General features: G+C 38.6%; 1 protein-coding gene across 2 annotated transcripts in view; it reads right to left on the bottom strand.

The window, feature by feature from the left end:
* Positions 1-6,596: 6,596 nt before the first annotated feature.
* The window catches only part of CBFB (core-binding factor subunit beta), a 64,149-nt gene continuing 55,135 nt past the window's right edge, over positions 6,597-15,610 (bottom strand). For both annotated transcript variants that reach the window (XM_060083569.1, XM_060083570.1), the window contains exon 6: positions 6,597-8,843. In XM_060083569.1, the coding sequence (XP_059939552.1) occupies positions 8,775-8,843 (69 nt within the window). In that variant the 3' untranslated portion in view covers positions 6,597-8,774. The remainder of the gene's footprint in view (positions 8,844-15,610) is intronic.

The following is a 15,610-nucleotide window of genomic DNA, read 5'->3' as shown; positions in this document are numbered from 1 at the left end:
GATCCATTTTAAAAAATGAAGTATATCTCTATATGCTGATGTGGAAGGAGCTCCAAGAGAAAAAAGCCAGGTGCAAAATTGTATAGTATGACCCATTTTTTCCCTGTAAAAACAGAAATAAAAGAAAAATTGGCCTTAGGGCTTCCCTGGCAGTCCAGTGGTTAAGACTCCTCCATGCTTCCACTGCAGGGGGCACGGGTTCCATCCCGGGTCGGGGAACTAAGATTTTGTATGCTGTGCGCACAGTGCGGCCAAAAAACTAAATAAATAAAATAAAATAGAACATTGGCCGTACCATAAAAGGGAGAACATTTCTTGAAAGATTAAACAAAAAATTATCAATAATACCGAATACAGGGAAAGAGGCAGGGGCAAGCGATCAGGGGGACATTTACCTCTTACAATGCGTGGCAAGCATTAAAGATGTGTTTAGGAAAGATTAGTTGGGCAGCTGGCCTGGAGAAAAACATAAGGTTGGTGGGGAGTAATCTTAGTCAATTTGGAATGTCTGAATTTAACTCAAATCCAACTAGACTAGGAATGGTTCTTCTATTTAAAAAACACTTGGAGGGACTTATTTCCGGTGGACAAAGAAGGGTGTAAGGAAGGAGAAAGAGAAAGCCACACACTATGGATAACAACATGATGATGAAATAAAATCCATATTTTATGGCAAGACAAGAAAATTTAAACATAAAATTTGGGCCTCCTCCCTCCCCTTTAGTATGTGTTATGCACCTGCATTAACCAGACCTTCTTAGGAGATAACATTCCTTCTTAATCTCATCAAGGGTCACAACTCCTTGAGATAACCTTTCTACTTAATCTTATAAGGGGCCATGATGACCCATGACCCACTACTCACCTGGTATGCATGATCTGGATTGTGTAAACTGTCAATAGTATGTCATTTAATGTACGGCCCTCTATCTCAAAAACTTATATAACTGTGCTTTGACCTCTAATGGGTGGAAGAGTTCTCAGGGCTTTCTGAGAGGCAGTTCCCACGTTATAATCCTCAATTTGTCTTGAATTAAATTTTCTATTTCTTTCTTGAATCGACTGATTAAATTTTTCATCAACAGTGAAAAGCAGTTTTAGTTTGGAAAACCCAAGAAAGAGGAAGAACAAGGTTGGGGAGGCCCCTAAGAATCTCCTTATTGGGATAGTAGACAGGTTTCTGTGCACAATGTCAGTCAACTACAAATGGTTATATTAGCTCATTGTGCTATCCCAAGCCATTAAGTGTGATCTTAAGTGTGATCCACCCAGGTTTTTGTCAGGGGTAGGAGTGACAGCTTTGGGACAGTAGTCTGGGAGGAGGCCAGAGTCCAGAGCCTGATACACAGAGCAGAAGCAGGAGGTGTCTCAGGGGAGTAGGACAACTTGGGAGAATGTCAGCAACTGCTGTTCCCCCAAACTGAGGATGCGGATGTTCAGAAATATTGAACTGGCTGTTGATGAACTGCTAAGACCTTCAGGGGAGCACAGGTAGTCATCGAGGTGGTCCAAGTCAGATATGCAGGAACAGCCTCAGGTCAGAGTATAGTGAGTGATTAAGTACATGGACTGGGAATTTGAATCCCAGTTCTGTCCTTTAATAGTTTTATGCCTTGGGCAATTAATTTCTCCATGCCTTAGTTTCCTCATTTGTAAAATGACCAAAACTTCACAGATTCGTTAGGAGAACTGCAATTATAAGAGTGTCTGAGTTATGGTAAAAGCTTTGTGTGTAACTAAAAATTTAAAAAAAAATCTAGTAGTGGGCCTTCCCTGGTGGTCCAGTGGTTAAGACTCTGCACTCCCACTGCCAGGGGCACGGGTTCAATCCCTGGTTGGGGAACTAAGATCCTGCATGCTGTGCGGCATGGCCAAAAAAAGAAATAAATAATAAAATTTTTAAAAAATGAATTGTTTTTTAAAAAACCTACAGAGGGGCTTCCCTGGTGGTGCAGTGGTTGAGAGTCTGCCTGCCGATGCAGGGGATACGGGTTCGTGCCCCGGTCCGGGAAGATCCCACATGCCGCGGAGCGGCTGGGCCCGTGAGCCATGGCCGCTGAGCCTGCGCATCCGGAGCCTGTGCTCTGCAATGGGAGAGGCCACAACAGTGAGAGCCCCGCGTACCACAAAAAAAAAAAAAAAAAAAAAAAAAAAACCTACAGAGCTGTTAATTAAAAAAAATCTGGTAGTGACAGAGAACTGATGGAATCCATTGGCAGGATCTACAGATTGGATGTAGACGATGACAGAGAAAAAGAGTCAGGGATAAAAACACAGGTTTCCAGCTTTGGGTAGCTGGATGGATGGTGGTGTCAAGATAGGAAAGTAGCTGGGGGAACTGACACTGGAGGCTGGAAGGATGCTAATCCTTTTGTTAAAACTGTCACATGTGGTAATTTAGGAGGCAGGAAATGTACCAAGTTTGAAGCCCTAGCTGAAGAGCTTGGAAAGCAGAATCTTAGTACCATGATTACTAATTGCTTGTATTTATCAAGGTAAAAAAAAACCCAACAGGGCTTCCCTGGTGGCGCAGTGGTTGAGAGTCCGCCTGCCGATGCAGGAGATGCGGGTTCGTGCCCCGGTCCGGGTAGATCCCACATGCCGCGGAGTGGCTGGGCCCGTGAGCCATGGCTGCTGAGCCTGCGCGTCCGGAGCCTGTGCTCTGCAATGGGAGGGGCCACAACAGTGAGAGGCCCCGCGTACTGCAAAAAAAAAAACAAAACAAAAAAAACCCAACAAAAAACCAGGGATGGGGCCATGGGTCATGGAAAGCGATGAATTGGGGAGTCTCTCCCAATCAGCCTTACAAATAACACTCCCCTCTCAGAGCAGGGGGCCTTCAAATGTTCTCCCTAATGACATTTCATAACTGCCATTTCATAAAAGACCAATGACTTGATTCTTCCCTTTCTAAATGGAAGTGTTTCCTGCAGTTTTCCTGTCCCTATTTCACCACTGTATATTGGCTGTGTGGGTAGATAACCACACATCACAGAATTTTAGTTCAATAACTGATCAGCTGGGAGTTTTAGGTTGTCTCCCATGATAGACATATTTTGTTGAGGGCAAGAAGTAAAATTAAATATTTAATAATTCAAAGGGTGGCCTGTGATAGTCATTGGAGCTATTCACAAATATTCTCTTTCCTGGGCAAAAGGTAGGATTGTGGTTTTCTGCCCAGATGAAGCTGGGCATGGCCTTGTGATTTGCTAGGTCCAATGAAATGTAAACAGAAGTCTCATGTGTCAATTTCAGGTGACAGTTTTAGAAGTCAGTGCCCCTTTCATTACACTATTTTCTTGGCTCTGTCACATGGCTGGCAATGTTCCAGTGATGGCTCTGTCAGCCTAGGTCAATCACTGATGGGTATTTAACAAATAAGAGATAAGTCTTTAAGCCAATAAAATTTGGGGGGTTTTAGGCAACACAACCAGCCTATCCAGATAAGAGAAACAGGGGAAAATTGCCAGTTATGTCTCCTGTACTTTCTTCTCCAGCTCAAAGTGTTTCCATGCCCACTAAGCTACCCTTAATCTCCCTACTGGGTCACCATATGATCAGTGGGCCTGACTTCCTGCTTCTAGTCTTGTTCTATCAACCAAAATGAGCTTTATCAACCACCCATTCCCTCAAGCTCCCAACCCCTCAGTGGCTTCCTGCTTGCCCTAGGGAATTGTCCAGACACTTTAACATGGCTGGAAAAGCCCATCCAGCACCGCTTGTGACCCTCACCCAGGCCCCTGCTGACCCTTTCAGATTTGTCTCACTGCGGCAGCGCCCCCTCCACTCCATGGTCCAGTCGTACTCAACTGCGCCTAGATTCTCAAACTTGCCATATTACTGTAATACTTTCGTCACCTTCTCAATGCTGGAATAATGTTTGCCATCTTTCAGATGTCAGCTCAGATGTCTCAAGGAAGCCTTTTCTTGAGCACCCAGACCAAGTTAGATGTGCCCCGTAACAGCCACAACTTCCAGTACAACTTAAAACAATACTGCTTTTGATTAGTTTTTGAGCCAGATTGTAGGTTCCGTGAGGGCAGAGACAGTGCCTCTTTAGGGCACTGGATATATACATTTTTTCTCCTAAATGATCCTAGAAGGTAAAATAATCATACTTTGTTTTAATCTCTTTTTCTAAACAGTGATAGTAAGCCTCTTTTTTTTTTTTTTTTTTTGTGGTACACGGGCCTCTCACTGCTGTGGCCTCTCCCGTTGCAGAGCACAGGCTCGGGAAGCACAGGCTCAGCGGCCATGGCTCACGGGCCCAGCCGCTCCGCGGCATGTGGGATCCTCCCAGACCAGGGTACGAACCCGTGTCCCCTGCATTGGCAGGTGGACTCTCAACCACTGCACCACCAGGGAAGCTCAATATATATTTTAAAAAACATTTTTCCTTTGGGTTGTATGATCTGTCCTTTGCCCACTTACAATCCTAACATTGATGTAAGCCAATACATGCAATTTAAAATTTTCTACTAGCCACATTAAAAAGGAAAAAGGTAGTTAATTTTAATGTATTTTATTTAACCCAATATAACCCAGTATATAAAAATATTTTAACATGTAATCAAAATTTAAAATTAAATCTTTTTTTCTTTTGTATTAGATCTTTGATATTTAGTATTTTACACTAATAGTGCATCTCAACCTGGACACAAAATTTTCAAAGGCTAACATGAAATGTAGTCCTCCCAAAACAAAGTTTTAACAGAAAAATATTTAACACTGCCTCAGTTTTTAAATTAAAACATAAATTCAGGGCTTCCCTGGTGGCGCAGTGGTTGAGAGTCAGCCTGCCGATGCAGGGGACGTGGGTTCGTGCCCCGGTCCGGGAAGATCCCACATGCCGCGGAGCGGCTGGGCCCGTGAGCCATGGCCGCTGAATCTGCGCATCCGGAGCCTGTGCTCTGCAACGGGAGAGGCCACAACAGTGAGAAGCCCACGTACCGCAAAAAAAAAAAAAAAAAAAGATGAAGCTTAATAACTCCTCTCTTTCAGTGTGGGCCTAACCCAGCAACTCACTTCTAACATAATGGAATATGGCAGCCCAAGATTAGGTTATTAAGATGTGGCTTTGGACTTCCCTGGTGGCACAGTGGTTAGGAATCCGCTTGCCAATGCAGGGGACATGGGTTAGAGCCCTGGTCCAGGAAGATCCCACATGCCATGAAGCAACTAAGCCCGTGTGCCACGACTACTGAGCCTGCGCTCTAGAGCCTGTGAGCCACAACTACTGAGTCCACGTGCCACAACTACTGGAGCCCGTGCGCCTAGAGCCCGAGTTCCGAAACAAGAGAAGCTACTGCAATGAGAAGCCCGCGCACTACAACGGAGAAGCCCCGCACGCCACAACTATAGAAAGTCCGCATGCAGCAACAAAGACCCAACGCAGCCAAAAAAAAAAAAAAAAAAAAAAAGAGGTGGCTTTCATCTTAGGCATGCACTCTTCCTTGGATCACTTGCTCTGGGAAAGCCACCTGCCAAGTCATGAGCTGCCCTATGGAGACACCCACGTGCCAAGGACGGAGTTCTTCATCCCCAGCACCTAGCAAGGAATCAAGGGCTTACACCCAATGGCCTGTGAGAAACTGAGGCTTGTCAATGGCCACATGAGTGGGCTTGGAAGGGGATCCTTCAGCCACAATTAAGCCTTGAGATGACGATAGCTCAGGTTGACAATCTGACTCTAACTTCAGGAGAGACCCTGGATCAGACCACTGGGCTTAGCTTCTTCCAGATTTCTGACCCACAGAAACTGTGGGATGATGTTTACTGTTTTAAGCTGCTAAGTTTTGGGGCAATGTGTTATGTAGCAATGGATAATCCACACAATGGCTTATAGCTTGAAAAAGCTCCCCAGTGCCAAATGAGGCATAAATCAAGTAAGATATTTCTTTTTCCAGGTAGCCCCAAACTAACATATCCAAATACCTGTTTCTAGAGGTGATATACTTATTGAAACCATGATGCTACTGCTCAAATACTTTTTGAAATTAACCCTCAGAGTATGAATCTTATTCTTTGGAATTCTGCTTCATGGTACCAACTCAGCATTTAAAGGTATTTGTTATTTGCAATAAGTCTGGTAGTGAATAAGTAAATTTTTCCTTATGGATCAAGCTTAGGACATACTTCTAGAGTAAAAGGCTTAATTTTCTGATGTAGGAAAATGCCAAGGAAAGTCCTAAGAATGTCTGAAATGACACCAGCACAATCAAATTGAGTGCATATTCCTAAAATGAATAGTTTGAAAGATGGTAGTTATTTGGATGTGTAATTTTTGGAATTCTTCCTTCTCTCCAAGGTCACTACTCTATAGTCATACCTCATAGGATGGGTAAATCAAGGCAGATTTTTTGAAAACTATAATATACAATGGGAAATTAGTATTCTTTGTGTTATATACATTAAAGGTTTTCTTTGGAATTAACAGATATGACCACTAGATGCCACTGCTGTTGGTGGTGATTTTTATTTTAAGGTTAAAAAGCAAAATGCAAGAACAGCTCAGAAACAAAATCAACTTTTATGTCATAATGAACACCAGAACAGAAATTGTTGGATTATGTTAATAAAGAGCCAAAAGCCAGAAGTTCACTACACAGAAGTTTATTGTGAAAGTAAATTAAACATACAAACACACAATATGGCTAATGGTGACAAAAGCAATCTGGTGGCTTAAGGCAAGTTTTAATGAGGATGAATTTAGAAAAGATGATGCAATGATGTAATTTTGTTTAAATATAGATTATGGAAAAATATCAAATTGTACCAATAACTTAAAAAAAAGCTGTTTTCAAAGCCTGCACTTTTGGAGAAAAAGGGCTCATGATCTTAATGCCAGCATTAAGACAGATGGAAGCAGCACAATGCTAAATGACAGTATGTACAGAAGGATGGCAACATGAACATTTAATAACATTTGATCTTAGTTACTGGTGGACTGAAAGCCCTTAGCTAGAAACAATAGAGAAAAATGTGCCATCATCATGTTATTAGAAAAGAAAAAATTTAAGTGCAGAAGTCAAAAACCAAGGAGCTCTGTGATAAAGTAACCTTAAAACAGCACTGTAAGGACCACTTAAAAGGTGATTCCCTCAGGGGAAATTAGGGCACTGAGTGTGTAAACATGTGAGCTGCACAACACCAAATACCAACCAAATTCATTCATAGTACTTAGTTACACAAGATCAGCATGGTCTTTTATGATGCATTATTATTTATAACAATTTAAACACACTCCTTTACCATGCATGACTTCAAATATATAACAAATATTTTTATTCTGAGATACAGGATATTTTATGAATTATAAGACCTATATACAATGAAAGTCACACCTCTCTTATCAGTCAAGTATACATATATGTTTTAAATGCAATGACCTTATTCAGACTTCAGTTCATTTTCTGAATTGACCATGTCAGTTTTTCAAACTCTTTAAAATAATGCCATTCTATTTTGATAAAATACATTTTTTGCAAAAATTCAGAAATGTAGTAACATTTAACGAATGTGACCATGAAAAATATTTGTAAGGAGGTGCCAAATGACTTAGCACTTTTTTCCAGTCTTGTATTAAAAAAAAAAAGTTGCAATCAATTTGATAGTGAGCCTATTTTAAAAATATTCTTATACTAATTCATCTCAAAAGGTTCTATTAATAGTCCTTTTGGAAAATACCATATATATAACCTGTGAATTTTTTTCCAGAATAATTAATGGAAGAAAATGTATCCTCTGCACAGATGTACATTTTCTCTCTAAGACTAATCTTTCATCACCCAGAATTGTTTTTACAAAAGCATGCATTATAAAATACACATAAAAGCAGCTATCTTAAACATGATTTTAATACATTACCTTTGTAGCTGATTCATCACTGTCTCCAGTTTAATATGCTGTTACATACATGAAGAAGCTCCAGTATCCCTTTTCTGATTGACTTAAAAAAAAAAATCCCTGAATAAAACAGAAGCCAGCCTGTGACTTCTTTAGGCATTTCAGTAGAATATTATCATCTATGGAGAATATCTCCACACAAACTCATGAATACAGAACGGAGTCTAAAACAGATCTGGGGCAGACCAGAGTTAATACCAATTAAAATTTTTTATGTTTAAAAAGGAAAGAAAAGGAGCTGATTATCAACATTTAAAAGGATACTGCAACTTTAACAACTGTAAACTTTGTGTTAGAAGGTGTGGCAGACAGCTCTATGCTACTAGGTTTTTAGCTTGTAAATAATGCAAACCATCAGCAGTTTTAAAATGCCATAGACTATAAGAACACAGAAGGAAACAGGGGAAACAAAACAAAAAAACCAAGAACATTTATCTAAAATGAAGCTGTATAACCAACACATCTAAAATAAAAAAAAAAATAGAGCAACTGATTAGGGGAAAAAACCCTCTGATAAAAATTTTAATTTCTTGACCTGTTCTAAAATGACATGAACTTTTAAATTAAAATGGTGGAAAAAAAGAGCTTTACAAGTGGATAGTTTCAACTCACTAAAATAATGTCAACAAGGTCAGCTTGCATAGAGGAAAATTTCAAATAATTACTGGCTACATGCATACAAAATTAGAAATGCAGGTATTATATCATAGTGCAAAACCATGGCAGTTGTGATGTCTTGTTACTGCCTAAGGTTGAGAAATAGACCGTAGTACCTCCAGTTATCACAGTTTCTGGTCTTTTAATCAATTATTTCTGCAGACTAGAAATGAATATGTAAAGATGGGGGGGCACATCTTTTGTGCCACTAATTAGCGAAGTTTGAGGTCATCACCACCACCTAAACTGGATCCAGGACTAGGGTCTTGTTGTCTTCTTGCCTGCAAAGACAAAATCATAATTTAGGGTTAAAACGTGTTTTGAAAATCAAAGTGCTAACAAATAAATGTTACAGTAGCACATAAGAAAAGTTTGCAATTAAAAAAATTTTCAGCCAGTATCTCCACATGTAAGAAGAAAAAGAACAATTTAGATTATGTATGAAATATTTTGTTAAAGTTTCCTTAAAAACCAAGAATAAAAAATCTCATTATATTCAAAAGAGCATTATCAAAATATGTACTGTGGATAAAAGAGCAACAAACCTACATTTATAGCTTTGGGAATAAAGGGTTTAACTTGAACACATGATCCAATCACCTTAGAAGCACACTTTCCCATTTTCCCTTTTAATACTAGCTGACATTTTACACACTACTATATATAAAACAGATAACAAACAAGAACCTACTGTATAGCACAGGGAACTATACTCAGTATTTTGTAATAACCTATAAGGGAAAAGTATACATATACATACATACATATATATATATATCTATATATATCTGAATCACTGTGCTGTATACCTGAAATTAACACATTGTAAATCAACTGTACTTCTGCATGTACTTGTCCCGTTTTCCCAGCACCATTTATTGAAGAGGCTGTCTTGTCTCCATTGTATATTCTTGCCTCCTTTGTCATAGATTAGGTGACCACAGGTGTGTGGGTTTACCTCTGGGCTTTCTTACCTGTACCATTGATCCACATTTCTGTTTTTGTGCCAGTACCATATATTGTCTTGATTACTGAAGCTTTGTGGTATAGTCTGAAGTTGGGGAGCCTGATTCCTCCAACTCCATTTTTCTTTCTCAAGATTGCTTTGGCTATTTGGGGTCTTTTGTGTTTCCATATAAATTGTATAATTTTTTGTTCTAATTCTGTGGAAAATGACATTGGTAACTTGATAGGGACTGCACTGAACCTGTAGATTGCTTTGGGTAGTATAGTCATTTTCACAATATTGATTATTCCAATCCAGGAGCATGGTATATTTCTCCACCTGTTTCTGTCATCTTTGATTTCTTTCATCAGTGTTCTATAGTTTTCTGAGTACAGGTCTTTTGTCTCCTCAGGTAGGTTTATTCCTAGGTATTTTATCCTTTTTGTTGTGATGGTAAATGGGATTGTTTCCTTAATTTCTCTTTCTGATCTTTTGTTGTTAGTGTATAGGAATGCCAGAGATTTCTGTGCATTAATTTTGTATCCTGCAACCTTACCAAACTCATTGATTAGTTCTAGTAGTTTTCTGATGGCATCTTTAGGATTTTCTATGTATAGTATCATGTCATCAGCAAACAGTGACAGTTTTATTTCCTCTTTTCCAATTTGCATTCCTTTTATTTCTTTTTCTTCTCTGATTGCTGTGGCTAGGACTTCCAATACTACGTTGAATAATAGTGGTGAGAGTGGGTATCCTTGTCTTGTTCCTGATTTTAGAGGAAAAGCTTTCAGTTTTTCACCATTGAGAATGATGTTTGCTTGTGGGTTTGTCATCTATGGCCTTTATTATGTTGAGGTAGGTTCCCTCTATGCCCACTTTCTGGAGAGTTTTTAACATAAATCGGTGTTGAATTTTGTCAAAAGCTTTTTCTGCATCTATTGAGATGATCATATGGTTTTTATTCTTTAATTTGTTAATATGGTGTATCACATTGATTGTTTTGCGTATACTGAAGAATCCTTGCATCCCTGGGATAAATCCCACTTGATCATGTTGTATAATCTTTTTAATGTGTTGTTGGATTCTGTTTGCTAGTATTTTGAGGAAATTAGAACACTCCCTAACATCATACACAAAAATAAACTCAAAATGGATTAAAGTCCTAAATGTAAGACCAGACACTAAAACTCTTAGAGGAAAACATAGGAAAAAACACCCTTTGACATAAATCACAGCAAGATCTTTTATGACCCACTGACTAGTGTAATGAAAATAAAAACAAAAATAAGTGAATTGGACCTAATTAAACTTAAAAGCTTTTGCACAGCAAAGGAAACCATAAACAAGACAAAAGACAATCCACAGAATGGGAGAAAATATTTGCAAACGAAGCAACAAAGGATTAATCTCCAAAATATACAAACAGCTCATGTATCTCAATATCAAAAAAACAAACAACCCAATCAAAAAATGGGCAGAAGAGCTAAACAGACACTTCAGCAAAGAAGACATACAGATGGGCAAGAGACAATGAAAAGATGCTCACCAGCACTAATTATTAGAGAAATGCAAATCAAAACTACAATGAGGTAACACCTCACACCAGTCAGAATGGCCATCATCAGAAAATCTACAAACAATAAATGCTAGAGAGGGTGCAGAGAAAAGGGAACCCTCTTGCACTGTTGGTGGGAATGTAAATTGATACAGCCACTGTGGAGAACAGTACGTTGGTTCCTTAAAAAGCTAAAAATAGAATTATCATATGACCCAGCAATCCCACTACTGGACATATACCCAGAGAAAACCATAATTCAAAAAGACACATATAGGGCTTCCCTGGTGGCGCAGTGGTTAAGAATCTGCCTGCCCATGCAGGGGACACGGGTTCGAGAAGAAGATCCCACATGCTGTGTAGCAACTAAGCCTGTGCGCCACAACTACTAAGCCTGTGCTCTAGAGCCCGCGGGCCACAACTACTGAGCTCGTGTGCCACAACTACTGAAGCCCGCAAACCTAGAGCCTGTGCTCTGCAACAAGAGAAGCCACCGCAATGAGAAGCCCGCGCACTGCAACGAAGAGTAGCCCCTGCTCGCCACAACTAGAGAAAGCCCGCGTGCAGCAATGAAGACCCAACACAGTGAAAAAAAAAAAAAAAAAAAGACACATATACCCCAATGTTCATTGCAGCACTATTTATAATAGCCAGGACATGGAAACAAACTAAATGTCCACCAACAGATGAATGGATAAAGAAGATGTGGTACATAGATACAATGGAATATTACTCAGCCATAAAAAGAAATGAAATTGGGTCATTTGTAGAGATGTGGATGGACCTAGGGTCTGTCATACAGAGTGAAGCAAGACAGAAAGAGAAAAACAAATATCATATATTAATGCATATATGTGGAACCTAGAAAAATGGTACAGATGAACCTATTTGCAGGGCAGGAATAGAGAGGCAGATGTAGAGAACGGATGTGTGGACACAAGGTGGGAAGGGGAAGGTGGGATGAATTGGGAGATTAGGTTTGACATAAATACACTACCAGGTGTAAAACAGATAGCTGGCGGGAACCTGCTGTATAGCACAGGGAGCTCAGCTCGGTGCTCTGTGATGGCCTAGTTGGGTGGCATGGTGGCGGGAAAGGAGGTACAGGAGGGAGGGGATGTGTGTATGCATATGGCTGATTCACTTTGCTGTGCGGCAGAAACTAATGCAACATTGTAAAGCAATTATACTCCAAAAAAAAAAAATATTGTGAGACAACCAGAAAAAAAAAAAAGTTAACAAAGGAATTCCAATACCAGATTAGGAAACTGATAGTTACCAAATGTTATTTTTCCCAATAAACAAGTTATATTTTATATTAAGACATTTAAAAATAAATTTAACACCAATAATAGCAAAAAAATCAACTATACTTCAATAAAATATATATAAATGAGTAAATAAAAATTTAAAAAAATAGCTGACATTTATTGAGCACCAACTATATGCTGGGCACTGTTCTAAGCAATTTCCATGGACGAACCAATTTAATCCCTGCCAACTACCTATAACATAGGTGCTATTGTTTATCCATTTTACAGATAAAGAAACTGAGTCACACAGAAGTATATGGCCTATAAATTATATGACTGAAAAATGTAATACTGAATTTCATCTCTCACTGAATTCCATCTCTGCCAACTGGATTTAACTAGGAATCTCTATCTCAAGAAATAAAATTCAGAATTACTATGGATAAAGTATTGTCTCAAAAGCAACAACGGAAGTATATTAGAATCCTTGGTGCACTTATATATTCAGAAGTATCTTTACAACAATACTTAACAACTAAGAGGCTTGACAATCATAAACATTGAGGATTTCAAGTTTCACTGTAGAATAAACATTTCTGTTTAAACTATGGCAAATTACTTAATAGAGAACATCTAAGAACTAATATACTGTGCATGACACTCTCTGCTAATATAAAGTTTTAAAATAACATAGTGCCCCCCTTTAATCCACACATAATATTTACTTTCAGTCTCTTTCACAAATTCCAATGCATCTTTCTTTTATAAGTGTTCTCTAGTGACTACAAATGTCAGTCAAGCAAACATCTGTTTGTATACAGAACCTAGTTCCCTCAGCAACAGTTTTCCTATGTTAGATAAAGACTACTCCATTTTACCAGTTATTAAGGGCAAAAACCCCTTAACATCTCTCACACCCAACAGCAAATTCTGACATCTCTACATTTAATTATGTCCCGAATCTGACCACTTCTGACTAACTCTACCACTCTTACCCTAGTCCAAGCCACCATCATCGTTCATGTGGATCTTGTTTTAGCCACCTCTGTTATATGCCAGCAACTGGGACTAACTGCAATTACCTGTGCAATCCTTAGCTAAATGGAATTATGTATTATTATCACCAATTGATTGTCCATTATCTGTCAGTTTTTAGAAACAAATTTAACCAAAAATAGAAATGTTCTGATTTCAATGGTTAAGATCTAAAACAATTAGAGAAAGAGCATCCTTGACCTTCAAAGAAACAGCTTAACGAGTCACACCTGTACTGTAAAATCATGTTTAGTCAGAAGCTCCAGTTACATCATCATTTCTCAAGAGGGTTAATGTTGTTTAGACAGAAATGACACAGCTTTATTCACTTTCAAACAAATCATATAAAACCCAACACTAACTTCCCTGGTCTTTCTTATAAACTGTGATATATTTCTCTAGCAAATCTTAACTATTTATTAGCAGACTGCATGCTGACTAAATTTTAGCACATTCCTTTCATTTAACTAGTCAGGTTAATGTTATGCTGCATGGGTACAGACTGAAAGAGCTATGGAATGCATATGCATTAGGAAAACAATTTATGTTCCATACAGAATCAATGTTAAATGCAATGTAAGGACTGATCAATTCTGCAAAATAAGAGATGGTGATATAAGCATCTGGTTTCAGTCAATGAAGGTTAGAAAGGGGCTGAGCAATGAAGAAACACTGAGAAAAATCAATCCTAATTATACATTTATAAATTACTACTAACCTACCAGTAATACTTTGTGAAAAGAATATTTCAGCTTTTGTCTTGGGATAAGAGTAATTTTCAAATTATTTTAATAATGGGATGACTCCAAATGAGTGACAACAAAACAGTCATCAGCAGGTGGAGGTCTCCCTACTGGTCAGGGCTGTGCAGAGGTTGCCATGGGTTTATTTGTTTAAAATATATTTTTGGTAAAAGCATGGAAAGAAAAGTTGTTTTGCTATTTACTTGTGTTTTTCGTTTCTATTTACATTGTAAAGAAGGAATGAGGAAGATGTAAACGAAGACACTATGAAGGAGAATCAAAGATAAAAAAATAAGGGAAGTCTGAAAGAGTATGAATGAGAGCAGAAGAGGGAAGAATGAGAGAGCTGGGAGACTGGGAGAAAATTTAATGCTAGGGAGGAAGATGTATGGGCTGTTATATGAAGGAGACAAATACAGAAACATTTACGTTAATGAAATAGCTTCCACAGGACTGGAATTCAACAACTGGATGCGCTGCCTTGGGAAGCAGTGCCTTCTACTGTAGCAGTTTACTAATGGAGGTTGGATGTTTTAGAATGAATTCTGTGAGTAACAAACTAGACTAGATGATGGCAAAGAAACTCTCTGAACTTGATTATTCTAAAAACATAAAGTCCGTAATTTCTAGTTTCTTTCTCCCCAGTCAATCCACATAGGCCCTTGATTTTAACTTTTTACTAACAGTTATTTCAGAATAGGGCTTTAATATAAAGCAGACACCCATGAGCCTGTTCAGAATACAAATCTGTTTTTAATATTTGTAAGTATTAAAATCTAGACATTTTACTACAGACCCCTCACCACCAATCGCTCCTATCTTCTTTCTTTCAGTATACCATCACCCAGAAACATGGCAAATCCGGTTTCTAGATGGCAGTCATAGGATGTGTTCAAAATGAAGAGACAAAAAATATTCACCGGATACTGGAGCTTTCCCTACTGGTCTGGGCTGTGCAGAAGTAGCCAAGAGCAGGGCTACCCAAATGAAAATGAATAAAACCTGGTTGATTTCCATTCTTTTATTATCAAGATCATCAAACTGCAGAAAACTCTTCATGAGAAAATGCCCTAATAACTAAAAAGAAATCCAATTTATTGAGTGTATACTGTATCCAGATAATGTGCAAATCACTTTGTTTGACACTTGGCTAAAAGTCAGAACATGGCATGACAGAATTTTAGAGCAGCACAGTACTTTATAGAGATCCAGTTCAACTCTCACATTACAGATGATAGGCCCGAGACCAAGAATGTTAAATGATTCCTCCAAGGTTTCAGAGTTAGGTGGTGGCAGTGAGAACACGAACTCACAACTCTAAAAGGACGAACCTTTAACTTCCAATTAGCATTAATGTCAGCCTCCTAAGTCACTGCTATTTCTCCTGACTGCTAAGGCTGGAAGAGACACAAAGTAGAAATTTTAAGTCCTAATATGAGAGAAAGAAATGCAATTTCTCCAAACTCATTAAAATCGTAAAAACAAGGTGAGCAGACAATCATAAACACCTGTCAGA

Source organism: Mesoplodon densirostris, chromosome 19 (assembly GCF_025265405.1).
Source record: "Mesoplodon densirostris isolate mMesDen1 chromosome 19, mMesDen1 primary haplotype, whole genome shotgun sequence".
Classification (NCBI taxonomy): domain Eukaryota; kingdom Metazoa; phylum Chordata; class Mammalia; order Artiodactyla; family Ziphiidae; genus Mesoplodon; species Mesoplodon densirostris.
The sequence above is the reverse complement of the archived record's forward strand: the minus strand, read 5'-3'. Positions and strand labels throughout refer to the sequence as shown.